At 53.8% G+C, this 26,306-nt stretch overlaps 10 protein-coding genes across 10 annotated transcripts; 4 read left to right on the top strand and 6 right to left on the bottom strand.

The window, feature by feature from the left end:
• Positions 1-597: 597 nt before the first annotated feature.
• On the bottom strand, positions 598-4,755 carry BO86DRAFT_53554 (DUF3433 domain-containing protein). Its single transcript, XM_025677451.1, has 2 exons — positions 2,539-4,755; positions 598-2,486 (listed from the first exon to the last, which is right to left on the bottom strand). The coding sequence occupies exons 1-2, from the start codon at positions 4,322-4,324 to the stop codon at positions 640-642; spliced, it is 3,633 nt and encodes a 1,210-aa protein (XP_025529079.1). The 5' UTR covers positions 4,325-4,755; the 3' UTR covers positions 598-639.
• An 821-nt stretch (positions 4,756-5,576) lies between these two features.
• BO86DRAFT_455241 (uncharacterized protein) lies at positions 5,577-6,591 on the top strand. Its single transcript, XM_025677097.1, has 2 exons — positions 5,577-5,740; positions 6,109-6,591. The coding sequence occupies exons 1-2, from the start codon at positions 5,674-5,676 to the stop codon at positions 6,582-6,584; spliced, it is 543 nt and encodes a 180-aa protein (XP_025529078.1). The 5' UTR covers positions 5,577-5,673; the 3' UTR covers positions 6,585-6,591.
• Positions 6,592-7,546: 955 nt separating this feature from the next.
• On the top strand, positions 7,547-9,476 carry BO86DRAFT_309635 (sugar porter family MFS transporter; the record flags this gene model as incomplete). Its single annotated transcript, XM_025667823.1, has 5 exons — positions 7,547-7,848; positions 7,917-8,117; positions 8,182-8,567; positions 8,618-8,929; positions 9,013-9,476. The coding sequence occupies 5 exons, from the start codon at positions 7,547-7,549 to the stop codon at positions 9,474-9,476; spliced, it is 1,665 nt and encodes a 554-aa protein (XP_025529077.1).
• Positions 9,477-9,988: 512 nt separating this feature from the next.
• On the bottom strand, positions 9,989-12,298 carry BO86DRAFT_309678 (putative hydrolase; the record flags this gene model as incomplete). The annotated part of the gene is made up of 7 exons (XM_025667827.1): positions 9,989-10,274; positions 10,398-10,528; positions 10,596-10,940; positions 10,993-11,396; positions 11,458-11,642; positions 11,699-11,915; positions 11,968-12,298. The coding sequence occupies 7 exons, from the start codon at positions 12,296-12,298 to the stop codon at positions 9,989-9,991; spliced, it is 1,899 nt and encodes a 632-aa protein (XP_025529076.1).
• Positions 12,299-13,413: 1,115 nt separating this feature from the next.
• On the top strand, positions 13,414-14,103 carry BO86DRAFT_53467 (uncharacterized protein). The gene has a single exon (XM_025677450.1). The coding sequence runs from the start codon at positions 13,546-13,548 to the stop codon at positions 13,987-13,989; it is 444 nt and encodes a 147-aa protein (XP_025529075.1). The 5' UTR covers positions 13,414-13,545; the 3' UTR covers positions 13,990-14,103.
• A 2,478-nt stretch (positions 14,104-16,581) lies between these two features.
• On the top strand, positions 16,582-17,911 carry BO86DRAFT_426991 (terpenoid synthase; the record flags this gene model as incomplete). Its single annotated transcript, XM_025675542.1, has 3 exons — positions 16,582-17,047; positions 17,200-17,425; positions 17,491-17,911. The coding sequence occupies 3 exons, from the start codon at positions 16,582-16,584 to the stop codon at positions 17,909-17,911; spliced, it is 1,113 nt and encodes a 370-aa protein (XP_025529074.1).
• A 433-nt stretch (positions 17,912-18,344) lies between these two features.
• On the bottom strand, positions 18,345-18,856 carry BO86DRAFT_398220 (uncharacterized protein; the record flags this gene model as incomplete). The annotated part of the gene is made up of 3 exons (XM_025673536.1): positions 18,345-18,421; positions 18,505-18,551; positions 18,609-18,856. 3 exons carry the CDS (start codon positions 18,854-18,856, stop codon positions 18,345-18,347), a joined length of 372 nt encoding a protein of 123 aa, XP_025529073.1.
• A 224-nt stretch (positions 18,857-19,080) lies between these two features.
• On the bottom strand, positions 19,081-20,768 carry BO86DRAFT_359363 (MFS transporter; the record flags this gene model as incomplete). Its single annotated transcript, XM_025669775.1, has 4 exons — positions 20,486-20,768; positions 19,943-20,344; positions 19,525-19,893; positions 19,081-19,476 (listed from the first exon to the last, which is right to left on the bottom strand). The coding sequence occupies exons 1-4, from the start codon at positions 20,747-20,749 to the stop codon at positions 19,081-19,083; spliced, it is 1,431 nt and encodes a 476-aa protein (XP_025529072.1). The 5' UTR covers positions 20,750-20,768.
• An 888-nt stretch (positions 20,769-21,656) lies between these two features.
• Positions 21,657-23,837, bottom strand: BO86DRAFT_335935 (acyl-CoA oxidase; the record flags this gene model as incomplete). Its single annotated transcript, XM_025668894.1, has 2 exons — positions 21,657-23,669; positions 23,743-23,837. 2 exons carry the CDS (start codon positions 23,832-23,834, stop codon positions 21,662-21,664), a joined length of 2,100 nt encoding a protein of 699 aa, XP_025529071.1. The 3' UTR covers positions 21,657-21,661.
• Positions 23,838-24,535: 698 nt separating this feature from the next.
• Positions 24,536-25,825, bottom strand: BO86DRAFT_426977 (kinase-like protein; the record flags this gene model as incomplete). The annotated part of the gene is made up of 4 exons (XM_025675541.1): positions 24,536-24,919; positions 24,978-25,273; positions 25,372-25,637; positions 25,785-25,825. 4 exons carry the CDS (start codon positions 25,823-25,825, stop codon positions 24,536-24,538), a joined length of 987 nt encoding a protein of 328 aa, XP_025529070.1.
• Between the last annotated feature and the right edge of the window lie 481 nt (positions 25,826-26,306).

Below are 26,306 nucleotides of genomic sequence, written 5' to 3'. Positions count from 1 at the left end.
GTCGTCAGTCATCACGATCTCAGTGACTTGGATACCCTCCTCGCTTGCCTTCTCGCAGGGTGATTCTCCCGCTCGTAGCTCTGCATGCTATCGCTGGGATTGTTGAGACCAGGTTTATAGACAATAGCTCTTGGTCCGACTGTCACAGCCAGGAAGGCCGCATTGGGTCAGAAGATACGCTCGCCGCCTGCCTGTGATTATTCGCAGTGTAGCAACCAGGCTTGTTACGGTCGCGTTGACAGAAAGTAGCCGATGGGATGCTGTTTGGAAGGTAAGAAGGGTGGCTGAGGAAGGAGGTGTAGCGGAGGAGAATTCCAGAGTCTATGAACAAACAGGAAAGGCCGGATAGCTTAACCTTCACTTTCATCAAGGTGATTAACCTCTTCTCTTCCATTCACTACAAGAACTACAACAATGGAAGGCGGTGGATACCCTCGTCCCTCATCCACGCACTGTTCAAGAAGTTATCGTGACCATAATATTATCCCTATTGAAACAGATCTATGTACAAATCCAAACTCCGATCTATGTGACTCCAAACCCAATCAAGTCCTGATACCACCACCCATGCTAACCATCCCACCGGATCCAATGCTAATACTGTTACATCATTAATGGTTTATTACATCTCGCATAAATTCATGATTCCGGCCGAGCAGGTGCCGTCTCCGGCTCACCCATCGGCTGCAGCTCAATCACCTCAGCCCCCTTCGCCTCCTCTCCGGTACGTTCGCCCCCTGCCGCAGGGGGTTTGTCCTCAACCACCAGCGGCTCCTCATCCACCGCGTACCGCAACCCCCCGTCGTCCTGCAGGAACGTCCGGAAGGCATACCGTTTGTTCAGCCGCGTGGTATGCTCCCGCCGCTGCGAGTTGGGCATCGCGTACGTGTTGGTGAAGTCGCCCAACATGCGACTATTGGCGATCCACGGGATGATCGCCCCAATCGACCGGGGCATGCGTGGGCCCCGGAACCGTCCCCGTCGTGTGCCAAAGACCACCAGTACCATCACCGTGTCCAAGGCGATGAGGATGAGCGCAATGGCTAGCGACGGCACGGACGGGACCATGGCCCACGTGTTCGAGATCACCGTCCCGTTGGCGGCGGGACGGAGCTCTTGCAATGGCAAGAGGTACATGTTTCGCCACACCGAGAAGTAGGTGGTGTATACCCATTGATACACTTCTTTGGAATGCTCCATCAAGGCCTCCACCTGTAGAGGTAGAACATGCGTCTGACTCTGTTTGTACAGCCGAGCCACCAAGAACCCGGCCCAATCGTACGAGGACACATAAGACCCGTTGTGCCCCGGTTCTTCCCCAACAAAGCTCTGCGGGATCGCCGCAAAGATCTTGTTGAACTGCCCCATGGCCGCGGTGGCGTTGTCGTACATGGCACCAGAAGTGACGGATGTCCCGTCAATCGGGTCGACATCGGATATTTGCCCGCGTTGGTCAAATGTCACGCTGAAATTTTGCATTTGCACCTTCGGCTCGCAGTGAAGAGCGATGGTGTTTTCGCTGGTGTAGGCTGACGCAGCGGTGTAGTTCCATCGGCCGACCACGATGAACGTCGACTCCTGACACTCGTCGCGGTCGGAAGAAGCCGAGGGCGAAAGAAAATGGATCGAAAGCGCAATGGCTTCGTGAGGTCGCGTCAAGCCAGTCATGTTCACCGTGCACTCTCGGCTCGCATTGTTGAAGGGATGATACATCCAATACTGGGTGTGGCCGGTCTGGTGCATGCTCTCCTTGACGTTCAGAGAGACGCAATCGAGTTCGGCGCCAATTCCAAGCGTCGTAGCGCCATACATCACATCGGGATTGGGATCAGTGTTCCGGATCGGGAGGAAGGTGTAATTGGCCGCCATCCACGACAATAACGGGACGCCGCTAGAGACACTGGTCTGAATCAGGTCGAACTCGGTGAAGTCGGCTGAGAAGTCGGTTTGTCGAAAGTGCGACTGGCTATAGTTGGCATACAACGATTTGGAGGGAAGGAACGAGGTGGTGAGTTCTTGATTGAAAAGCCCACCGGCGACCACGGTCAAGACCACATTGGCAATGCACGTGAAGGACACCAATCCCAGAAGAACATGGCGATCCTGGATGGCTTTCAGGAACACGGCCCAAGGGTTCTGAGATCCGTAATTCAACGACAACGATGACTGGGCCGTGGCCATGCCGCGTTGAAGATGGACCCAGGGTTCCAGAATGCTGATGTTACGCAGAATGGAATTGCAAAGGGCACCGACCGAGGAGGCAACCACCGACGGTAGAAACGAAAGGACGACTTGCAGGAAGCTTGAGCCAGACTGGGTCAGATGCTGGAAGCTGCCGTCATGCGCCAAGGACGCAACCGTCAGTCCCATGATGGTGATGATCGCGGCTAGAAACAGGAATTCCACAATGAAGATCGGGACGACGAGGAAGTGGGGCATGGGGTCGACGCGCGTCCGGGTTTGGTAAGGCAATATCACTGGTGAGCCTGCACGGGAGTCAGCAAAGTACTATCTGTATTCGGATTCGGGGCAGCCTACCGTCCGCCGAGACAATTCCTAGACGTGGACCTTCCGGACCCTGCTGCCATTGGAGGCGACAGGTGTTGAGAATCTGGCGTAATTGGCGCGTAGAGAACTGATGGAACTCCGTCTGAGGATCAGCCAAGATGTTGGTCGGCCCAAACACATCGGTCAGCATACTGCACATGGCCCCAATGGAGCCGGGATCACTCTGCAGGATATTCGGCCGGGATTGATAGAAATAGATCAAGCAGACGGCGAGCACGATTCCACAGGCCAGTAATATCTCCGAGCACCAAGCAGCGAAAGTGACCACCGATATCGTGACCTGGGTTGAGAATCGCAAGGCGGGCACGCTGGTCGGTTCCTGGTCGGGGTTGAAGAGCCGAGCGAAGGTGAGCACAAACGTCTGCACTACGCCTCGGGTCACTTTGGATTCGAACTCGTCGGGAGTCATCACGGTCGATGCATCCAACACCAGCAGCGGTTCCAAGTCCCGCACGTTTTGACTGATCACGGGTAGTTCCGTCACGGTTGTGTCGCCGCTCGTCTGATTATTGTCGATGAAGAGCATGTCTCCCGTGTACGGGGCACGCTGGGCCAGCAGTCCTTGGAAAGCGTTGATATTGAATAATTGGTCGGACAAGGCGGTTTCGGTGTCGGCAAAGACGGTGACATTGGTGATCGAACTGTTCGCGTGCATACTGAGTCGCGCGGTCGCTTGGCGGTAATCGATCTTGCAGGCGAATATCGTTGCTGTAGAGGTGAAATCGGAACCCATGGCGCTGATGCTGTAAGCGCCGACCTCGGTGGCATTGACTGAGAGAACGATGCCATACAGGTCGTAGGGGTTGTCGCAACCACGGGCAGTGAATGCGGAACTCATATCCGCCGAGTGGTGTGACCGGTTGGGCCAGACAGGCTCCCAGTACCGAATCTGCAGGTAATCGGTGTTGTCGAAGTAGATATTCTTGTAGTGGAAGTCCAAGATGCAGCCGTTGTCGGTCCCGTTGATATCCGGCAGTTTGACATCGGTCACGTTCCACGAGACAGCCGGTGGGTAGGTCGAGTTGTCGTTCACGGACACGGACAGGTGGTTGTCAATCATGACATCGCGACAGGATAGCTGCGCCCAGTAGATGGTCTCGTTCAAGGTCCATACGGTATTCTCCTGCCGATCTGCGAGGCTGATTTCGACGGGGGCCACGGCGTAATTCGACGAGCTGGAATCGCGCAGTTGTGTGTTGGTGGTCAGAACGGAGGCGAGGGTGGTGTTCGGGCTGCTTTCCTGCGAGAACATCCACTCGGCCTGATGGTCGAGATCCAACAACTGGGGCCAGGTTTTCATGTCGTCATCGTCGAGCATGTTGATCTCACGGAGTTCAAGGAGAGTACTCTGCAAGGCGGGAAGGAACATGCGAATGAGCACGGTGGTGACGGAAACCAGCAGGACGATCCAATGGCGGCGCCGGGCCGACGTAAGAGGTGTGAGGAACGACTGGCCGAAGTTGTAGTTGATGAAGAGAACCGACGCGGGGGCACCCTCCGGTCGAGCGATCTGGAAGTAGGGCTCCAAGCGCAACACATCGTAGTCAATAAAGGTCCAGAGGGTCACGAGGGCCAAGGCGGCGATGATGGGCAGGTAGTTGTAGGCGAATGACTGCAGGCTGGAGACATTGTCGGTGTCGGAGAAGAAGACCAATCCTCCATATTGTTCACAATAGCGCCGCAGAACCTCCAACGTTATCAACGAAGCGAACATCACGGCGGTGATCAGGGTGAGAAACATGGGGCGCAGGGCCATGGGCCGCCATGCCCCCAGCGGGGTGGTTGGCGGGAGCGGTTGTCCATCGGGCGAGGTTTGGCGCGATCGGAGGAAGGGCGGGAGACGATGACGGTCTGCAGGCGAGATTTAGCGATAAGCGACCATCGAGGTGAGGTTTCCGAGGAGCAGCACATACTGATGACGGGCAGCCAGAAATGATAGAGTTTCTTTTCCAGGCGCCTGAACATACTTGGGGAGGCAGGCTCTGGAGAAGGCCGGGGCGAGGGCGATGGGGATGGGGGGAAGGGCGGCGGACGGTCATGGCCCGACGGAAGATTGTTGTTCATGGACGACACGACAGAAGCTGACGAAGCCAAGAGACAAGATCATCGCTGACGGTGGGTGGGGGAGGTGGCGGACGAAAATCGCATGACGGGCGGACGGAACGATCACCGTGCAGGCGATAGCGAGATAGATAGATAGATAGATAGATAGATAGATAGATAGATAGATAGATAGATAGATAGATAGTAGAGGAAGATTGGGAGAAGGAAAGGAACGGAAGGGAGGAGGAGGAGGAGGAGGAGGAGGAGGCGGAGGCGGAGGCGGCGGAAGACGAAGACAACGGATTGAAAGAACAGTACAAGGATGCGGAAGAGAAAAGAGTGTGTGAGGGGGGGAGGGAAGGGAGGCAGGGGAAGAGGTGGAATGTGCAGGAGAGAGAGAAGGACAGTGAATGAGCAAGTGAGTGTGAGCGAGTGAGAGTTGAGAGGTGAGAGTGGAAGAGATGGAGAGATGGAGGGATGGAGGGATGGATGGAGTAAGAGAGGATGACGATCGAGGTGCAATTCCTGATTTACCAAGAATGCTGGAAGGAAGGGCGGCCTCAGGTTACTCGTCCTCAAAGGGTTAGATCGCGCGGCAACACACAGCCAGCAGCCAATGAGACTGTCAGGGACTCTTGAGAAAGAGCGGAAAGGGTCAGGCACTAAACCCAATTGATCTCTCCCGGGCGCGACCCGTGACTCGAGTGACTTTCGGCCTCCCCATTAGGACTAGCCCGGAGTCAGTTCTAAGCCTCCAGCTTCCAAGTTGAGGAATTTACCTACTACGCCAAGGATCCATGATGATAGGAAAAGCATTAGTATCATCACGGTTACATACTGCTACTACTGCTGAACTCACCCACATAAATGAAAGTGAACTCTTCAATTGACACCCCTCGCATTGGTCGCGTTGTGTGTCGCCGCTCACCCAGGCTGGTTTTGAACTCCTGTTTGTCTTGGCCCAGCTCAGCCACATCACCACCGCAGATATACGTTTCGAAGCCCCGCTTCCACAGTCCTGAGCAATAGTCTTGGCAAATAGATGGCTGCAGTGGCTTCACAATGGATGCGTCTGGCCGCATCGTCCGACTCCATCCCAAAGTGCAGTTTGTGGCGTGGTTTGGGCACCGTAAGTGGCGTGAGCTAGTCTGGTAGTCCAGTGAGAAAGTCTGCCGGTGGTTTCAGACTGGTGTTTTGCTTCTTTGCGGGAGCGCATTGCTGTTGACAAGTCGGAGACAAGAGACAGCCAGACTGCGCGTTTGTGATAGCAGCCCCTCATCGGCGGGGAGCTGGACCAACTGATTGCTATGGCTTGCCAAGAGCCACCCCCAGAGCGACATGTGATCCATCACTTGACGGATTGACATTCGGACTATCCGGGGTGCTCGCCTGGCGCGGTCGGTTAGGGTCATCAACAAGGAATCCAGATTTCATGAGGACACTATGGTTGTAGATCCGTCAGAAAATAGCACCACCCGTCCAGTAAAATCCATTCAGGACATAAATACGCTGGCGGTCAAGACAAGCTCTGCGACCGAAGGGTGGTGCTGTCAGCAGCCCGACCAGCCACTGACAGCACTCGCCCGGAGCTTATGCCGGTCGGTGAAAAGAGCAAAGCTCCTTTGCTAGACTATATGCACCTATGCACCACTTCACAGGTCCAAGCGATGCATGGCTACTGGGTGCCGTATCGAGTCCCAAGACGTCGCTGCTCCCCCATCCCTCCACCGAGCCATGTGATCTGGCGCGTGTCTGTGAAGCTGGCCGGCTGTCGGCAAGACACGTTGCGAGAGAGAGGTGCGGTGGTGCAGCAGCAGGAGAAGGGTGAGACTACGTATGCCCAGCATCTCCCCCAGCCGGTTTACCGGGTTGCTGCAGTGATGTGCAACGTGACTGCCCTTTGGAGTTGGGGTCGGATGTTATTGCAATCAGTACTCCGTAGCGATAATGGGAAGCTCGACTGGACGGGGTAATGAGCTGCTGTGATCGACTTCTCACTGATCACTTCTATCAACTAATATGCAGATACCCAGTCATTCACCAGTGTCAGTGTCAGTGTCAGTGGTCACTTGGTAGGGACTTAATGCGGGGAAGAAGGATCCATACTGTAGTAAAAGTCGGTCGGCTGGGGCCGTCTTGCCCCGATCGGGCGTGAGCCTTCAGCCATCCGCCGACCCAAAGCTTGCATAAGCGATTAAGCATTGGGCGCTGTCCCCGCTTGCCCGCTATGGAGCAAGCAAGAGTGGACCGACCCATCATCGTAGTGCAATGCAGCAGTCAATGCGGTCCCTCCTCTTTCCCATGTTTCCTAGAAAAGACACACGTCCAAAATCCGGGGAAGATCTCCTTCTATACTCACCGGTTTCTTCGGGGATTTCTCAGACGATGGTGGTCTGTTTCAGCTGGTTGTACGGTTCGATCCCTCTACCGGGGGTGCCACCAGCTGCTTAGGGTTTCACACCAGAATCCTCCCCGATACTGCCATCATCCCAGTCACTGGACAGTACTGTCCGGTACACTTTCCAGCTCCAGCCTAATCTGGTCCTGTTCAAGGCTAGCTGCTTCCCCCGGACCAGGATTCCGATCCCTCTTCACTATCGCTCTCAAACGCTCGTCACCGCAGAGGACTGGGGACCCAATCAGCCCACGGACAGGCGATGGGACCGTAGCGCTGTAGAAAGTTCCTGGGGCGTGGCACGATGGCCTGAAACTTTCCGGGCTGCGGGGTTTCAAGGTTGGTAGCAGATGTGTGAATCCTGGGGAAGGAAGAGGTGAGGAAGAAGGGAGGAGTGAATGACGGGCACCTGACAGTCAGACACTATTTGAAGGGAGCTGAGCCCATGGCTTCCCTCTTGGTCCCTTGGTCTTCTTTCTTGTCTCCCTCGTGTTTCCACCTTTTCTTTCTACACGGTCACTCCCTCAACACCCACCCATCATGCTGGTTGGCAACATCTACGTGATTGCGGGTGTCTCCGTCGTTGGTGGCGCCCTCTTTGGCTTCGATATCTCGTCCTTGTCCGCCCAACTCAATGAGAACGCCTACAAATGCTACTTCAACCAGGGTCCGCAGGGACCTCCCTTCACGGACGATGAGGACTGTTCGGGTCCGACCTCTCTGAACCAAGGTGGCATCACTGCTGCCATGGCAGCTGGCTCGTGGCTGGGCGCCTTGATCTCCGGTCCGCTTTCCGATCGGATTGGGCGAAAGACCTCCATCATGGTTGGCTGTGTTATCTGGTGAGTGTGTGCTTTCCGGTAGGATATCATGATTCCCTTCACACTAATCAAAAGTCAATGGTCTGCAGGTTGATCGGATCAATTATCATCTGTGCGTCCCAGAACATCGGCATGCTGGTGGTGGGTCGTATCATCAACGGCTTGTCGGTCGGGATCGAATCGGCACAGGTTCCGGTCTACATCAGCGAACTATCTCCCCCCTCGAAGCGTGGTCGGTTCGTCGGCATGCAACAGTGGGCCATCACATGGGGGATCTTGATAATGTTCTAGTAAGGCCCGCGACTCTCACTCAGCAGCCCTTTGCTTCGGATCTGTCGCTCACAGAAGTGTTAGTATCTCGTACGGATGCTCCTACATCGGTGGACAGAAGTCCTACAACTACAGCACCGCCTCGTGGCGTGTTCCGTGGGGTCTGCAGATGCTCCCGGCCGTGTTCTTGCTCGGAGGGATGCTGCTGCTGCCCGAGTCCCCTCGCTGGCTGGCACGAAAAGACCGGTGGGAGGAATGCCATCGCGTCCTGGCGCTGGTTCATGCCAAAGGCGACTTGCATCATCCTTTCGTCGCCCTGGAGATGCAGGACATTCGCGACATGTGTGAGCTCGAGCGACAGTACAAAAACGTCACCTATTTGGATTTATTCAAGCCGCAAATGCTGAACCGGACCCTGATCGGCTTGTTCACGCAGATCTGGTCGCAGCTAACGGGCATGAACGTGATGAGTATGTATGACCTCGTGATGGCAGTCTGCCTTGGCTGATCGTGTCAATAGTGTATTACATCACCTATCTCTTCTCCATGGCCGGATACACGGGCAATTCGACTCTGCTGGCCTCGTCCATTCAGTACATCATCAACGTGCTGATGACTCTCCCAGCTCTGATCTGGATGGACCGTTGGGGTCGAAGACTTCCCTTACTGGTGGGGTCGGCTTTGATGGCGATCTGGATGTATACAAATGCGGGTATTATGGCCGTGCATGGGGAGGTGGTTCCGGGTGGGATTGACGGTGTTGCGGCGGAATCGATGCGTCTACACGGGGCGGCGGCCAGAGGATTGATCGCCTGCACCTACTTGTTCGTTGGTACGTACGAGGATTTACTATTCCTGCCATGCTCAACCCCACGTGATGGATCTGATCTACTCTAACACCCCCGTCTCCGTTAGCTTCATACGCCCCCACCCTTGGCCCCGTTTCGTGGACGTACCCGCCCGAGCTCTTCCCGCTCCGTCTCCGTGGAAAAGGTGTCGCTCTCTCCACCTCGGGTAACTGGGCGTTCAACACCGCGCTGGGACTGTTCACCCCGACTGCCTTTGCCAATATCCGCTGGAAGACGTACATCATCTTTGGCGTCTTCAACACTGCCATGTTCATCCACTTCTACTTCATTTTCCCCGAGACCGCCGGAAAGACCCTGGAAGAAACGGAGGCCATGTTTGAAGACCCCAATGGCATCAAGTATCTCGGGACTCCAGCCTGGAAGACCAGAGTCAAGACCAGTGCGGTCCAGGAGATGGAGCGCGGCCATGTGGATTTGGAGTCGAAGATTGCGCCGGGCCACTCTCACACCGAGCACACCGAGACGGTCTCAGCTGGTGAAAAGCGGGCGGAGGAGCGAGCGGAGGTTTGAACGCGACATAGCAGGACTGACCTGATATGGACAGTGGGTACCGATATTTGAAGGGGATGACAGGCTGGCTAGAATCTTGTGACTAGTCCAGGACCATTGAATTTCAGCTCTTGTTGTAGCATGGCTGACAACCTTGCCGATATTGCCGTAATTTCTATGAATGAAGCCGGCCGTGCGTGCTCGTGACTTATGAGCCAGTTGATACTACGTACCGCCACAGAAGATGTATCTCTTTTGAAGATGAACTTCTTTCTCCTTGTACTTTGGATAGTATTTGCTATAGATCCCGATCTGTTTGATCAACTTAACCTCATGTGTCTGATGATATATGCTATGCAATATGCTATGCCATGCTATATGCTATGCAACATTCTGATGAAACATGCAAAGGCTTTGCCAAAAGCAACGCCATCCTCCGCTACACCTCACAAGGAAATGCAACGCGCGCGAGCAGGTGTTCTCGTCCCGCGAGTCCACCTCCGTTCTCTCCTTACCAACTCCCACCCCATCAATCACGAATTGCCTCTCGCAGCAGCAGCCTCATACAGCCCTTGAATATCATCCCGCCATTGCCGCTCGTCGACGCGCTTCACGCGGCGATCGTAGGTCATCAGCCCGTTGACCTCGCCCTCGACGTCCGTCGTCTGCGTCCACACGCCCGCGCTGCACGCGTACCGGCGGACCTGGTCCTGCAGCTCGGTCAGCAGCACATGGCTGCGGTAGTTCCAGGCGGCGAGGTCGAGGTCCATCTCGTAGGTTTGGTTGATTGCTTGGATTGCGGTGGGGTTGTTCCAGAGGCTATCGCTGGTTAGTTGGATGGGATTCTGGGGATGTCTGTGCAGTTGGGAAGGGGGATGTGGAGTGCTGGGTGGGAACGGATGGGTGGTTGGGAAGATGGGGAGAAGGGAAAGGAAAGCGTACTGCTCGATCGAGACGTTGTGTCCCAGGCCGCCGAATTCGCCCTGAATCGCGATCCGGGTGGGGTCGTAGGGTGTCGAGTCGATGGAGTAGAACGGGGTGCCGCATTGGGGGTTCGCGTAGTGGTGGTTGTCCTTCCCATGAAGCCATGTCAGCGCGATTGCTCTGGTGGGAAAGAATGGAAAAGTAGGGCAAACGTACGTGGAAATCCCCGGCGCCGTGATCATGCCATCCCGAGGTGGAATCGACCAGCCGCGTCGGATCGAGTTGTTTGACGCGCTCTGTCAGCGGGAATTCCGGGTAGTACGAGGTGATCTGTCCCCAGCCTTCGTTGTAGATCACCCAGGCGAAGATGCTGGGGTAGCTCTTCAGCTGCTGGATCATCAGCTCGAGCTGGCGGCCGAATTCCTGCTGCTGGGCTTCGTTCGGGAGGATCGTCGCGCCGCTGGCGTCGTTCTCGAGCGGGCGGAGCGACGGCATGTCTTGGATGACTAGGAGGCCGAGCTCGTCGCAGGCGCGGTAGTACAGGGCTGGTTCGAGTTTGATCTGTTGCGATTAGTGTCTGGTTGAGGGGCTGGGTGGGTAGGGGTAGGCTCACGTGTTTGCGGACCATGTTGAAGCCCAGATCCTTCAGCACGCGCAGGTCGTACTCCATGGCTTCGCGGTTCGGCGGCGTGTACAGCCCGTCGGGCCAGTAGCCCTGGTCCAGCGTGCCAAATAGAAATGTGAAGTTGCCGTTCACCAACGGCCGCTCGATGCCGTCGACCTCGCCCCGCGAGATGGTCCGGAAACCCAGGTAGCTTGCGACTGTGTCCTCGCCTAGGGCCACGGTCACGTTGTAGAGGTTGGGCGAGTCGGGAGACCAGAGCTTGGGGTTGGTGACGTTGAATTGGAACGGCTGGTCGGAGGTGCCGTTGCTGGACCCGATCTCCGAGTCGCCCTCGTGGATGGCGATGTGCACGGAGGTGCTGTTGCCGGTGGCGCTGTGGACGGTGACGTTGACTGGTTGGGTGGTTAGTGTACGGTGGATGAAGTAGGGTTTGTAGGGCAGACAGCCGCTTACCTTGTCCGTGCATGTCGCCGCTCAAGTCCAGCTGCGTGATGTAGTTGGCAGGCGCGGACTCGATCCAGACGCTCTGCCAGATTCCACTGCAGGGGGTGTAGAAGATGTGACTGGGGACGAGGTGCTGTTTGCCGACAGGGATCACGTAGTCGTTGCTGTCGGTCGGATCGTGGACGTAGACCAGGCTGTAGGCATTCTGTTAGCTGGGGCAGGTCGCGGGCTGCAGCTGCGATCTACGTACAGCTCATTGTTCGTCGTCGCATTGACAAACGGGGTGATGTCCACTGTGAATTCGAAGTAACCTCCACGGTTGAAACCTGCTTGCTGTCCGTTCACAAAGACAGTCGCTTCGTAGTCTACGGCCCCGAAGTTCAACAACACGTTCTGCCCGCTCCATGAGCTTGGGACGGTGAAGTTGGTGCGAAACCAAGAGTAGAATGCCGACTTTGCTTGGATGCCTACAACAATCGAATCAGCTTCTGTGCTCCGAAGATGAATTGCTAAACCTACCCGACAATCCGCTCTCGAGACAAGACGGAATCAACACTTCCTGAGCAAGCGCCTGGCCGAATGGCGGACTGTGCACCGCATCCAGACTCGTTGCAGCCTGGTACTGCCAGATGCCATTCAGATTCTTCCAGTCCGACCGCTGTCTTTGCGGTCGAGGATACTCAGGCCAGGGGTTGGTGCCCACTTGGTCTGTCCAATTCGTCGTCAACGGCGGCTGCTTCACCGCATACTTGGTCGTCTGTCGCGTGGAAAGGTGCTGGATGCTTCCGATACTCCGTGCCAGAGACTCGGAAGCTAGAAGAGGAATAAGCCAGGTGGAAACCCAATGCATGCCGGCCGTTAATGTCTAGTACACAAAGAATGCGATCAAGGTGCAGCAAAGTATCCTCCCCAGGACATGAACCCACCCTAGGGTATTTATCCTCTTCGACTGTCTACGTGGGATTCATGCTGGAGGCAAAGCAGCAAGTGCCGAAAGGGCCTGAGCCAGCAGACACTATACCATGTCATCGCTCTTGCGACCCACTCTGGCCAGCATGATTGTCATGGCAGCCCCACGATCAGAGGGGCCACAGAAGCCCTGACATTGAGCACTCGCCGGACACACAGGAGTAGGGTCTTGGAGTGCTCCACCGGTCATGACTTGATCGCTTGGCAGCCCAGTGTCGTGGTGCGAGGTGGACTCGGCGAGATGCCCTCCAGGCTGCATGATGAACCGGCCCAAATAGTTGACAGACATGTCGCGTCGATGTCCAAGTCGACTGGATCGCCACCTGCCATTTTGAGGACTTCGAAGCCGTACTCTTCTCTCCAGTCTCCAATTATCTTTCTCCACCGATGGATGACTCTTGGTGAGAGACTCTGACGGTCAAAATCGCTGCATCGGGCCCTGAGTGCTGACTCAGCCGAGTCGTCCAATGAGCTTTACGGATCACGAAGCAGGTTTGGCTCGGATGGGGTCTTTGGACTCAGGGCTGGGGGGCTGCATGACCGGATTGCCAATCACTGATCTCATCCTTTCATATCTCAAGTTTGGGTGCAGTAAATTTGCCTTCTGACCCCTTTCTGGGTTCCCTGGTGTTGGGCACTTTCTACTGCGTACCTGCACCCCTGTATGTTCGTCCCCTTGTCCATGGTTTATTCTTCCCCGCAGATTCCAGTCCGTCGCCCTTGCCTTTGGTTTCTGTACAAATGCTGACTCGCAAAGTAACGTGGCCAGCGATTTCTCCTATCAAAGTTCTACCCCGCATGTCGCAGGAATGCTGCCTAGCATGGGCTTCAGGACGAAAGCCTCACCGAGACTACGAAAAGTGGGACTCAAGGGAATACTGCATCATTGCATCAGCCAAGATCCCGAGCGATGATTTCATTCGGTTCGGGTTCAGAGGGATTGCTCGGCCATGCACCGGCCTTGTTATGGCCCTGTTATTCAGCCCTGCCAAGGTGCATGTCAGTGATACACCATGTGAGGTGGCTCAGATTGATGTGATTGTGTTGTTCTCATTCATGCATACATCACATATTCTGGTCTCCGGTCTCGACCCCGAGACTGTTGTGGGGTGACGTGACCGGCAGGTCATGGCTCCCTTGGTCGCAAAAACAGATGATAGTCTGGAAATCGAGGGTCGATCGATTAATGGGCCGCTGTCTGTTGGCTGTCATTCCATTTGTTGGGTTCCGATGGATGCAATGCGGATGGGGGCTGCTAGGGTCGGTGGTGATCACGGGATGGAGACCGGAGGACTCGGAAAAGTCCCTGACTCCATGCAAGTACAAGGACAATGTCAATTTGCACTTGATCATTGCGATACGCCCGAACTCAAATATTCGATACTGCTTGCCATGTATTGCAAGATCTTAATGCCGCCCAACGGTTACTGGAAAACCAGTCGCGGTCTCAATTTCAGGCGTGGCGTCTCACCCCACATCTCCCCGGGATTGAGTATTGTCCGCCGTCGGGAACGCCACCAGGTCCTGCATTCAGTGGCAATGAATCTAGTCAATCGAAAAGGTATGCACTGACCACTCTCGGACTCATGATTGATGGTTCCTGTCGGTCGGTCGGTCGGTCGCCGAGACGGGGTGTTTGAATCCCAAAGAGGCCCCATCACCGCCGGTATGGGGTTCGGCTCGGGGTGATCCGAAATGGGCAGGCAGCCATGGAATCTCAAATGTTGGATCTCCTCTGTCGCGACTTTTGACATGAGGTCCACCATTCTACCTTTTTCTTTAGTGGGTCATTCGCTGTCATGCCGGTCGCCGACGCAGGTGTCAACTTCTCCCAGGAAATGTGCAGCCATGGCTTCTCAGATAATGGATTTCGCGGGTGTCTCCAGTTTTGGAACGCAGTCCACCATTCCACGGCCGTCTTTTGCACTGGCTGGTTGGTCATTCACCTTTGTCGATCACATTGCCCGGCGTATATTTCGGTATCTTTCTTCTGTCGACAGTCGGCATTAGCCACGTCCCGACAGCGCCGATTCTCGATTAATCCGAAAGGCTTGGTCGGCCTCTATCTTGGTCGCGTCCTGCTTATCATCAGTATGCCAGAGCTCCGCATCCACCCATGATCCAGATTATTCCCTAAAGGCTCAAACTCGAGAGGTTGCTTTCCATAAGACAAACCGCGTGGTGGATATCACCTTGTAGCTTGTCGCGTTAGGCGGGTGTGATCTTCTGATGGAGAATCGACGCACTATACTGGGGATCGGTCGGACGAAAGACTCCTAACTTGCAGGCGCAATCTATCCCAGTGGTTGTCAGCACCAGGGATAAACAAGATGGAAAATTGCCGTTGAGGACCTCTATGACCATACTTTGGAGTGCACTTGACGTTGATGAATTGCGGTGACAGAAAGGAACACTGCAACCCATCTCCCAGAGCATAGCACTGAACGCCACGGCTAGGGCCATGCCCCAGCATTTCATGCCAGCTGTGCGTGAGACCAAGCGTCGCGTGAGTTGGCCTCCCGGAAGCGGCAACCAGTCGTCAGGACTCATAGCTTTTCTACGTCGTTCAGCGATTGATCCAGCTACTTTCAAGGGTCACAATGGTTAGCGGTAGTGCAGCTAGCGAACGGCTAGCACTGCATTATTGCAAAATTGGGATTTCCGTCACTTGTGTCGCACTAGGCACGTATTTTCAAGTTGTCTGACAGACAGAGATAGAGAATCATCATCTAGTGCGGGTCGGACGGCTCGTCCGTACCTAGTAGCACATAAACACGAGGATCGATTGAGACTTCATATGAGACATCCGAGGAGTTGAGACGGACGCAGTACCCATCTTCACTTTCGCAAGATGCGGAAGGAAGCCGAGGTTGTCCGGCTGCAACAGGGCAGTCTAAGTAATTGTGATCCCTCAATCTTCATCTTAACTTGATCGTATGTACTCCGTAGTACCAGATCGGTTGAGGTAGCGTATCGTGCGAGGTCATAAAGCCAGACAAAATCTTCAGCTGCTTGGCTACGCCGAGACGGCTCGCTTTCTATCGGGGATATCCTTGCCGACGGTGGCCAAGATCACCAATCCGGGCAAAATAAGCACGCGATGATCTTTGACAACTCCTAGACCCATGGGTCGGCACACGGATATCCCGAACAAGTGTGTTTGTGTTAGCATCATAGTGGATAATGAAGGAGGAGCTGAGGATACAAGGGCCATAGCGCGGACATGAGACAACTGGCAAACACCGGTTCAGCAAGCCAGATCTTCTTGCCCCGAGTCATTCGGCATTCAGCCCCCCCTGAGAAAAAACAACAAGACAACAGGTGTTTGCTGTAGGTCCTAAGCCAAAAATAATTGGTCGGCTATTATCTCCCCTGTGATCAACCCGCAGGTCACATGCGGTCAGCACAAAATTGCACTGGGCATTAGCCTCTACGGGCTTGATCGGCCCCGAGCCCTAGTCCGCCACTGGCCTGCAGCACGTGGTGATCGCTTCGAATTTCCATCTCATCGGTTTGATATGCCTGCCCGATACTGTCTGCACCGTGTTGATAACGCTTTGACAAGCTTCGGTGGCAAATTGTGGATCTTCGATCCAGACTGCTCTGCACCAGGGAGAGGAGAGGCTCTACCCTGGATTATACTGTCAATATCAGGTCCGGAAAGGATGAGATCGCGTCTCGGCCAGTTGTTTGCGTATCTTTCCACAAGGTCGAAAGACACATCCTGCTGGGTAGAGCAAGCAGGCAACTGAGCGGAATGACTGAAGGGCATCTGCACCCCCTGACCTCTGTGCTCAAACTAGTCCGACCCGACTAACCCGGACCGGGGTGGCTTGCCATGCTCTGCATTGAGGCAGGGCATGATAGCCGATGGACTCTGCCAGGACTTCAGCTATTATCTCACACATCACAGGAATGACAGCTAGCCTCACTTATCCACACTCACTGATTCAGCTTTCAGCGTTGAACACATCGCAAACCTAGACTGCAGAAACCAAAGCCACCGGACATCGGCGACTCCGCCACCTCGTAGTCGGCTTCTCTGTGTAACATGTTCGACCAGTATTTAGGCCATGCGATCCCTCTGTAACTCTCAGCAGCCGATCAGCAGATCCAGACGCTAGGCATCACTCCGATTCCCTTGTATCTTTCCAGATAAGCATAATGACACCTCAACCACTGCGACCGATCTCCTACCGGAATGATCCTCTGGGTGCGATCAGTTGTCCTGCCTCAGTTCATTCTGAGTACGACTTTCTGTCGACCGGCATCCCGAACGAAAACGAGCAAAGACCAAACTCCGTCACAATTGACCCGGTCGCATTACACCTCCCTTGGAGAAGCTCCTTCCCTGCGGCGCGGCAGTGCAGATTCTGGAGCGAGGCCGAGGATGCCGGAAAGACACTTCTCCAACAGATCAAGCGGATTAACCGTGCGAATAGTACGAAGGGCAGATCCATTAAGCCCGAGACGGATGACGCGGAGATAGCGCTCTCGAACAAGGAGGTGGAGCGGATCGTGAACGCGTCGAGTGCGGCCGTGTATATGAACCCTAACTGCTCTTCCGAAGAGATCGAGATTATCTCGCAGCTCAACCTGATACTCTGGATTCATGATGGTATGGCTCGCGGTACATCTTTTGGCACAGACTTTAGCTGCTGACATCCTGTCTGGCAGATATCCTGGAGTCGTCAGATTCACCGCACGAGGTAATTTTGCAAACACTGCATGCGACGGAGGAGGCTAACACCCGATATCAGAGTGCAACAATCATCGAGAAAGTGACAGCGAGCTGGGCCGATATTCTTGCTCATCCACTCAAAGACGCTGCAGACTCCTCCGATATGTTTATTCGCCTAGCTCAACAGATGCTGCGCATTAGTGGTCAGGGAGAAGGGCTTATTCGGGGATATCTAACGTGGATGGCGTTCATGCGGTCGACAATGCGAGACCAGTTCACTTCCCTCAGAGATTATCTTGACTACCGGGCAGTTGATATCGGACGAGAGTAAGTGACTCGTATCCTCACGTCGCGTTCGGAAATCGATAGCTAACTTCATTCTCTCCGCCCAGCTATATCCTGGCCGCCGTGAAGTTCGGTAACGAAATCCACCTCTCACCAGCTGAGGAGACACCGCTAGCCCCGTTAATCGGCTTGGCCATGGATCACATCATTATGACCAACGACCTGTTCTCCTACGACAAGGAGCGACGTGACTCCGAGACGTGTGCGAACGCGGTGCGATATCTGGAGCAGGTCCTCGCCATTGACGCGCGTTCCGCTAAGATCGTCATCAGCAGCCTTCTCACGCAGACAGAAGGTCAAATGCATGCAGAGCTGGAGAGTTTGCGTCGCTCGGATGCGCTGAGTGAGGCGCAGCTCCGGTACGCACGGGGAGTGATCGAAGCCGCGGCGGGCAACGTGGTTTTCTCCATTACCACGCGAAGATACAACCCTATCGGGGCTGGCCAGGCTGGTGGGACGAAAGGTTGAGAGTCGAGGGGGGTTGTTACATAGAAGATCATTGAACATGATATCAATAGACCATCATTCATTGTTATATCCGTGTACGGATGGAACTGGCGGGAACGGGGATAGCGGGCTGGCTCGCAACATTCCCAAAACTAGCCAGTTATGCTGGTTATACACGTATACATGGGGTGAGGTTTGTCGTGAGACTTAGAAAACGTCGAATTTGTCAAATTCTGTTACCAAGGATGATTGAACTTGCAGTATACTATCCCTGCAGATGATGAACACAAACATTGGTGGACACATCGCCAAAGATCATAATGTGTAAGCTAAGGCATCTTGTCCGTAACCGAAAAGGACAAGACAACTATGCCCGTACTCCCACATGGTTGCGCGTGCAGATATAAGGCCTCCATAGTCTCCTATTCCACCTCGCACGACTTGAACTTATTGCTTATGCCTCCAGCATGCCCATGAACTTATACTTCTCGTTTACCACCACTCGATAAAGACCCGCTGTCGGCTCGCCCTCTGTCCGAAGAAAATTAGCCTCGCTGATTCAGTGCTTTAGATTGCGTTCTCACCGGAAAACAAAAGAAATAGAGACGACTTACTGCCAGAGTAGACGTCACCAGAGGTAAGAGGGTACTCATGCAGGTTACTGGTTGAGACAAAGAGCTTCTCATGGTTTTCATACCGTTCCGGGTACTACAAGTACCCGTCCAGGTTTCTCGCCTTGGCTTCCTCTACGATCCGGGCTTGTTTTGTTGCACCATTGATCTCATCTCTATTGAACCTCTGACCACCGCAGTTGATTGGTCGAAGTTTGGCGCGGGGGACAAGGTCGCGTTCGGGTAGATCGAATATCCCCGCGTCCGCGTGCATTGGGGATTTTGCAATGGGGTAGCAAGCCACGCCGCTGAGAGCGAGGATGAGTACGAAAAGAGACTTGATGTTTACACGCATAGTGGTACAGGCCAGAGAAGTGCAGACACCGTCGGCAGGTATAGTTCGATGGAATGGCGAGGACTATCCAGGGCTAAGAATGTGATGTTTACTAGAAGTGCAGAAGTATCAGATTTATCAAAGGAAGAGATGTATACGCCAATAATTGCCCTTCCTAATAGCCTAAGAGAGCTTTTGTCCAAAGCCGCCTGCATCTAGAGCTTGACCTCCCCTAATGACAAAGGTCAGGGTCCATGATAGAACGTATGCTGCATACAAATTGCCTCATCTGCTCCACGCACCGAGCCGATGTTCGGAAAACGAGGAAGACACACCCACAAAGCCAGAATCAGAGCTGACAAAACCATAACAAATGGCTGAAGCAGTCTCACCCCATGAGCTTCCGCAACCACACCAACCAAGAACGGGAGAATAGATGAGCCCAAGCTACTAAATCCAGTCGCGACGCCGACAGCAGTTACGTGCATGTGCTCAGGAAGAAGCCTCACCGTGGCGTAGACAATGGCTGGGAAGAGGGGTCCCAGGAAGAACCCTTGCATCGCGGTGGCAACGGCCGCGACAACAACGTTGGGGACGAAATGTATGACGAGGCCACACGCGACCTCACTCAGGATATACAACTGTAACATCGTTAGCGTAAAAGGTGGTGCAGAGTCGGGAGAACCTACGATGATGGCAAGCCTTTCTCCGAGTCGGGGGGTAACGAAGCCCAGCGCTATCCTTCCGAGAGAGAGTCCGAGCCAGAACCAGGCGGCGGTTAGGCCACTCGCGAACGGGGCTTCGTGCTTGACATCGGCCATGAATGTGACTGCCCAGCCGGCGAGACCGAGTTCGATGCCCACGTAGAGAAAGAGGAAGACTGAGCAGATCCATGTGACTCGAGCGGATGGGTTCTGGGATAGTGTGTCTCGTAAATCGCTGTGTTGGATGATGGGTTCTGCTTTCCATGAATCTGCCGGAAGCTGTGTTGGAGTAGCAGCAGACATGTCCCAGAAAGCTGCCACTGAGGTTATCAGCTCGACTGCAGCACAGCCGATCTTGGATCGCGTTAGTGTTGTGCGTTGTCTATGCGGATGGAAAGCTCACCATGACATAGTAAAAATAGTACCATGGTAGACCACCTTGTGAGACCAGTGAAGTCAGCACAAGAGGTGTCATGACAGCGCCCAGCCCGAACGCAGCGTGCAGACATCCGAGGACCTGACTTGCATGCTTCATGCTGCTGGCCCACGAATTCCAGGCGGAATCTGTCAACCCGTTTCCGATCCCGGCCAATGCGAGGGTAATCACGAGAACGGGGTATGGCGGATAACAGCAATTGATGATGTAGGCGACGAGATGACACGCAGGAGCTATGACTGCTACCCCTCGCCGTCCCATGCACTGGTATATCTTGGTGTCCACAATTGCTGCCACGACGTATCCTATGAGTGGAGAAAGGAAGATGACTGAGACGGCGATATAAGAGAGTTCGTAATATGATCGAAGCTGGAAGATATGAGCACCAATTTCGGGGCAGGGACCAAGGAGCACATCCTTACTTCTGGAAGCAGTGGCTAAGGCTATATGTATCAGTATACCGGATGATCAATTAAAGCAGGATCCTAACGTGGCTTGGATGCGACGTACACCAGAAGCGGAATCATTTGCACCCATCACGAAAAAGCTCCAGCAACACGCCATGACTTTCCATATATTGGATTTGGGATGGTTCCAATTCTGCCCCCCGGTTGCTCTATGACGAGGTGCTTCTATGGTTTTCCAAGTAGGTCGTGCTATAGAAAGCCATTGGTGTGATGATACCTCTTCATCCCGGCTTGCGTCACTAACTGATCTAGCTGTTGCTTGTGGCTTGAGGTTGTCGACAGGCTGGTAGGAAGCAGAATCGATCATGGTGCTGCTGTCGGTCAACAGATTGCTAAGAGAATGTAGTCCCCCAAATTGAAGGGTGAAGAGAGCCAGCAGGCGTGACGCTCTGTAGGAAGGCATCCTAGATACTAATAGGACTATAGGAGTATGTGTACCCAAGGTGACTGTAAACCCCTGACTCCACTCAATATGCAAGGGTAGTTCGGTGAGTCAACCAAAACAGATAATTGACAGTGCATTGCGGCCGTCAACTCACTACCAACAAGGGGTCTTCTCTAAAGAGCAACACGACTTGGTGCATAGTGAGTCTCCTTTATTAGTATGTTGCGCTCAATGATGATCGGTCTTCAAGGTAGTGCTAACCGGGAAGTATCCAGGTCAAGTAGTTGTCACCCAACGCACTCAGCGACCTCAACCCTCGCTTTGTAATGCGGAAACAATTGACAGACGAGTCTCACAGAATCGCTCTGATGGCAAAACTCCATTTCACTGTCGCGATAGCCTCGGAAAGGTCATGATTTATCGGCGAACTCGGAGGCTCTCCATCCTGCGGCGCGTGTTTGCGCCCGTTTAGGAAAGTAAAGTTTCTGCCTTAGGGCTAGCGGGCCCATACTGACCCACTGCGATAGATTAGCATGGATTGAAGTAAGAATTCTATTCCTAAACGTACGAAATGCCGACTTGTGATGTCTTCCAGCTATTCATATTGATTCTTTTCCGGCCCGTTCTTGCACTTGCAGGCACTATCTTCAACTGTTAGACATTATCATGGCAGAGCAAACAGATGAGAAGCTCTCACACTGGCGGCGTCTCAACATCAGTTTGCGTCTAATGGCATTTTGAAAAGCAGGCTAAGACATCATATCGTCGTATTTGCATCACATAGATTGAGATGGGTCGAATTTCGAAGCGCGATGGGCTAATTTACCATGGCTGTCACAGTCGAGATTTGGTTCCAGATGTGATATCTCGAAGAAACTCCCCGATCCCGCCCTCGATCGTCCATGCCTCCCTTGCCAAATCCTGCTGGTTTACCGGCAACTGTTTAGTCCAGCTCATCAACCTTTCATACACATTTCCATCACGATATCCCAGCGCGCTACAAAGACTCGCATCCGTGAAGTCCCAGGCATCTGTCAAAGCGATGATATCTGGCAGCAGTGCCGCCAGAAGTTCGTCGATGCGCGCACGCATCTGTGGGAAGTGGTCGGCAGTCAAAATGCGGTCTTCGGCAAAGGAGATAGAGGTGAACGATGGGCCAGGGTTGGTGATGGTCGTCAGAGCGAATAACTCCGTGAGGCGTGAGAGAACGGGGAGTAAGCTCGGCTGCGCCTTCCCGATGACTGCCACGCGACGTTGCATAGAGTGCAGCACGAGATACTCTATGTACGAATGTGCAGCGGGGAGAAGTCGTGGGAGGGATGCATTCCATGCTTCAGCTGGAGACGACGTGCGGGTTTGCTGGGCGTAAAAAGAGTGTGCCGCAGAGAGGAGTCGATGGAAATGATGTTGGAAGATCTTCAGCAGTTTTTCTGGCTCTGAAAGGTGATTACTGTCAAGCAGGAGGTGTGAGGGTGAGGACTTATCTCCCTCAACCTGCAGCCATTGCTGGTATCCGGAGAGAGACTCAGTCATGTCCGAGTCCAGCATCCTTCCTGCTTGAAGAGCGCCAATCTGCTTGAACAGATAGCGCAGCGTCTGCTGCCACATAACATAGTTCTCGCCCTCAAAGGTCGCCGCTGCACACGCCGTTGCGACCATCTCCGGTAGCCCCGAGATTACGAGGTATCCATGCCCTCCACACATCTTGCGCGCCTCCTCCGCTCCTGCAGCAACAGCCTGTGTGGCCCAGGCTTTCAGTCCGGCGCTGACCGCATGGATAAATGATAAGCGGCCGATCTTTCCTTCTCTTTTCTCCTGCTGATGTTCTTCAAAGCAGTCATCAAGCTCCATTGAGGCAAACAGGATAGCATACGCCTGGGAGATAAGAGTCAATAACCGTTGATGCTGCGTCTTGTACTCGAGAATGGCAAGCTCCGGGACAGTAGGCTGAGAGAACATGAGAGCGCCCTGCTCACGCACCACTGCGTACCGCGTCGCGACGGTCAGCGGCTGCGCCAGCCCAAACGCTGCCCAGTGGATCACCACGCGCCGCACCTCCAGCATTGTCGCATAACTTTGTTTCGCCAAGTTCTCCTGGGCTCCTGCATCATTCCGCACATACGCTCCGTCCGGTAGCACCTGTGTATGCGCCGCCAGCAGACTACTTCCGGGGACGCGGAGGAGATTGAAGTGTGCATAGCCATTGCACGTACCGTTATACGCCATCTTCAGGCCCAGGTCTCCCAGCGTCACTCCCTTTATAGGTGTGGAGTCGGAGTTATCGCGGATCTGGACGACGAACCAATGCACGCCATGGTCCACTCCCCTAGTCACCAGTCTGGCTGCGGCCACTGCATGAGAGCAACTGAGCCCGAGACCCCCAGGCCAGAACTTCGTCGCGGTTACCGTCGGAGAATTGAGGACGAATTCTCCAGCGGCGGAGTCGAAGGTTGCGGTGGTCTCAATGCCACGGACATGGCTACCGTGTCCCAGCTCCGTCTGCGCGTAGCAGCCGTTGATCTCCATGCGATCGATCAAAGGCAGCCAGTACCGTTTCTGTTCGGCGGTGCCCTGTAGGTTGATCGTGCGGCGGAACATGAGGAAGTTCAGGCCAAAGGGTGTGGCGTTGGTGAGTTGGCTGCGCTCGGTCAGGTTGACGAAATGGGTGTGGTTGTGTTGTAACATGTCGGTGACGATGGCGCGGCCGCGGCGCAGGCCTTCCAGGTATAGCTCCCTCCGGTCGAGGCCGGTGTGGAGGTGGGGGAGCTGCATGGTGTCGGTTATGCCTAGGGCTGTCTCGACGCGAGCGAAGGCTGCGCGACGGGAGGAGGCGTTCTCCTCTCTGTTCAAATAATGCATTGGTTTAGGAGGCGCGTTTCGCGGGAAATTGTTCGGAGGCCTGTATGCCAACTTACCCGTCATGGATGATGTGCGTCAAGAGCGTAGAATCGAAAGTGGCGACTTGACGAGCCTGCTCCATCAGGACCATCTGCCGAGTCAGAGACATCCTGTGCTTAGAGCTGAGTATACTGAACTCTTATCCGTCGGATTCATACAAGTCAAGTGACATATGGCATGATGCAGGCATATATCAGCAGCACCTGCGCTGCAAATCAGACGTTGAGCGCAGAGATTGTGGCTTGTGGTGGGATCGAGCCGAGGCAGTATTCAATGCGGATTGTTCCAAAGCAGCCTAGCTGGAATGTAGATGATCCTTCTCCAGCAATCAGAGCACAAAGTCGGGCATTCTGGAAAACGCCAAGACGCGGCAATGGTTCGCGGTCGGCCTGATCTAGCCTGATCCAGCTAGGCTGGACACAGACTATTCACTGCCAAGATCTTGGTTCCATGGCGCTGGGCCCACAGGCGGATCTGGTTTATCCATCACTTCCGGGCCAGATTGTCGGATTGAAGCAAACTTCCTTCAAAAACAATGCATTCTACCCTGATAAGATAAGATTGCAAGGGAAAAGACGTGGAATCACAGGCGACGAAACAACTTAGGTGGGTAGCCTTCTTCTCAGGAGTCGAACCAGATGTAACTGGGTTAGGAAAAATATACCAAGCCCTCTATCTAGCCTGTGCTTGGTGCTGTACATATTCTTTCCTGTTTTGTCACACAGATTGTTCGATTCGTCATCTGAGATGCAAGGTCTTGACAGCTTGATCCACGTGGTCGGCATGTGTACATGAAATATGTAGAAGATATCATTCATCGTGAGGCTTGTCCACGGGCTTCTTTCGCAGCTTAAGCCCCTTCATCAACCACGGGTCCATCAAAAGCTCCAGCGCCGTTGGGCGATCTGCAGGGTTCCATTGCAAGGCTCGCCGCAACCACCCCAAAAACCCTTCGACATCCTCATCTTGAATGTTGACGGCCAAGTTCTCGAACGTTCGGTCGGGAATTGGAACCAAGTTCTTCCAGTTACCGGACTCATCCCAGAACACCCAGCTCATGTCCATCTTCTTCAGGAACTCCGGCGGCGGAGGCCCAAGCAATGCAACAAGTTCTGCGATATGAGCCCCGTCGTCAAATATGCCATCTATGACTTTACCCTCAATGATGGTGTTCGGGCTGACTAGATCCCATGCCTTCCAAGCTCTGTCAGTGTTCATCCGAGACAAAGGAGGTGTTAGTAAAGTGACTTACCACCATGCCAACACTCCAGATATCAACTTTGTAATCCCAGTTCGATTTGAGCATGACTTCAGGGGCGCGATAGTAGTCAGGCATGATACTCTCGGAATGATCCTCGTCACCAAAGCGGGCCTCTCCTGGATCACTAAGAAGAGGGAGACCGTCTCCCGCAGGGAGGTGGGAGGTTGTGTATATCGTTCGGTCTTCAAGGATCTTCCTGGGTGCGGGTCTCTGTAATTCTTGCTCCTCAAAGGCAGAAAGCGCGGCAGGAGACGGTGCCGGAAGAAGAAGATTGTTCAGCTGGATATCTTGGTCAAGGTGAGCTTCGTACGGTACTCTGTGTTCATACCAGTATGAATGAGACCGACCACAGAATGTAGAAAATCCATGGCACCGAGAAGTTAACGGATGACAGACTTGATACTTTCGAGCGTCACTCGTCGGTCATTCCTAAGCCTCAGAAATTCGGACGTATTGATGCCCAAAGGCTGATGAACCAGACAAAGATGGCGAAATCCACATTTGTCAACATAGAAATGATCAAATAATTTGCGAACGAACTTTTTGCCGGGATGGTCTGTTTCAATAGAGTCCATATGCGTATAGACGTTCAATTCATGCTCCCTTCCTTGACCGGAAACATAGATCTTTAGGACGACATATGTTGACTCGCTAGTTTCTCAGCACTGAGGGCCATATTAGACCAAGAGATACTTTGCATGACTTACCATAGATCACGGGCGAGCCAGTTAGCTGTAGAGTATTAGTCCTTTCTTAACCCGCACTTAGAAGAGAGATTCGATCTCGCTTCCAATCGACCCATAATCGGCGAAGGTTCCTCCGAAGGAATGATGAACCATGTTTTAAAGGAATTGGAAGAAGGGGTGCAGCATAGACTGGGAGAGATGGGTGTTTGTCTGTGTTGACAGTACTTATAACACTCTGTGGGCAGCTCACGTGGCTGCGGACCGATATGGCAGACTTCTGTAGATTTTGCTTTTCTTTCTTGGAGCAATAAAGGCAAGAATCACCCAATGACAAACCGGTTCTGCTAAGATAGGGTCACGGTGTCACGTGACATAGAAGGACTCCGTACCTGCGTCCATGTCCATTGACCAATCTACATACTTATGCATCAAGAGTTCACAGGCAGTATAGCAAGCAGATCTTGTGGGGAGCATTTACCACGAAGGTGGTCAAAATCCAACAAAGAACAGGTACAGGATTGCTCAAACCTGACAAGAAGTATCCACCGAGATCAAGGCGCGTCCCTACCAGCAATGGAAAAAGCTCGCCTCCTGAACAAACAAGTATTTTCATTATTCAAAGTCACATTAACAT

Source organism: Aspergillus japonicus, assembly GCF_003184785.1.
Source record: "Aspergillus japonicus CBS 114.51 unplaced genomic scaffold BO86scaffold_15, whole genome shotgun sequence".
Taxonomy (NCBI): domain Eukaryota; kingdom Fungi; phylum Ascomycota; class Eurotiomycetes; order Eurotiales; family Aspergillaceae; genus Aspergillus; species Aspergillus japonicus.
This window is presented reverse-complemented; position numbering and strand designations above follow the sequence as displayed.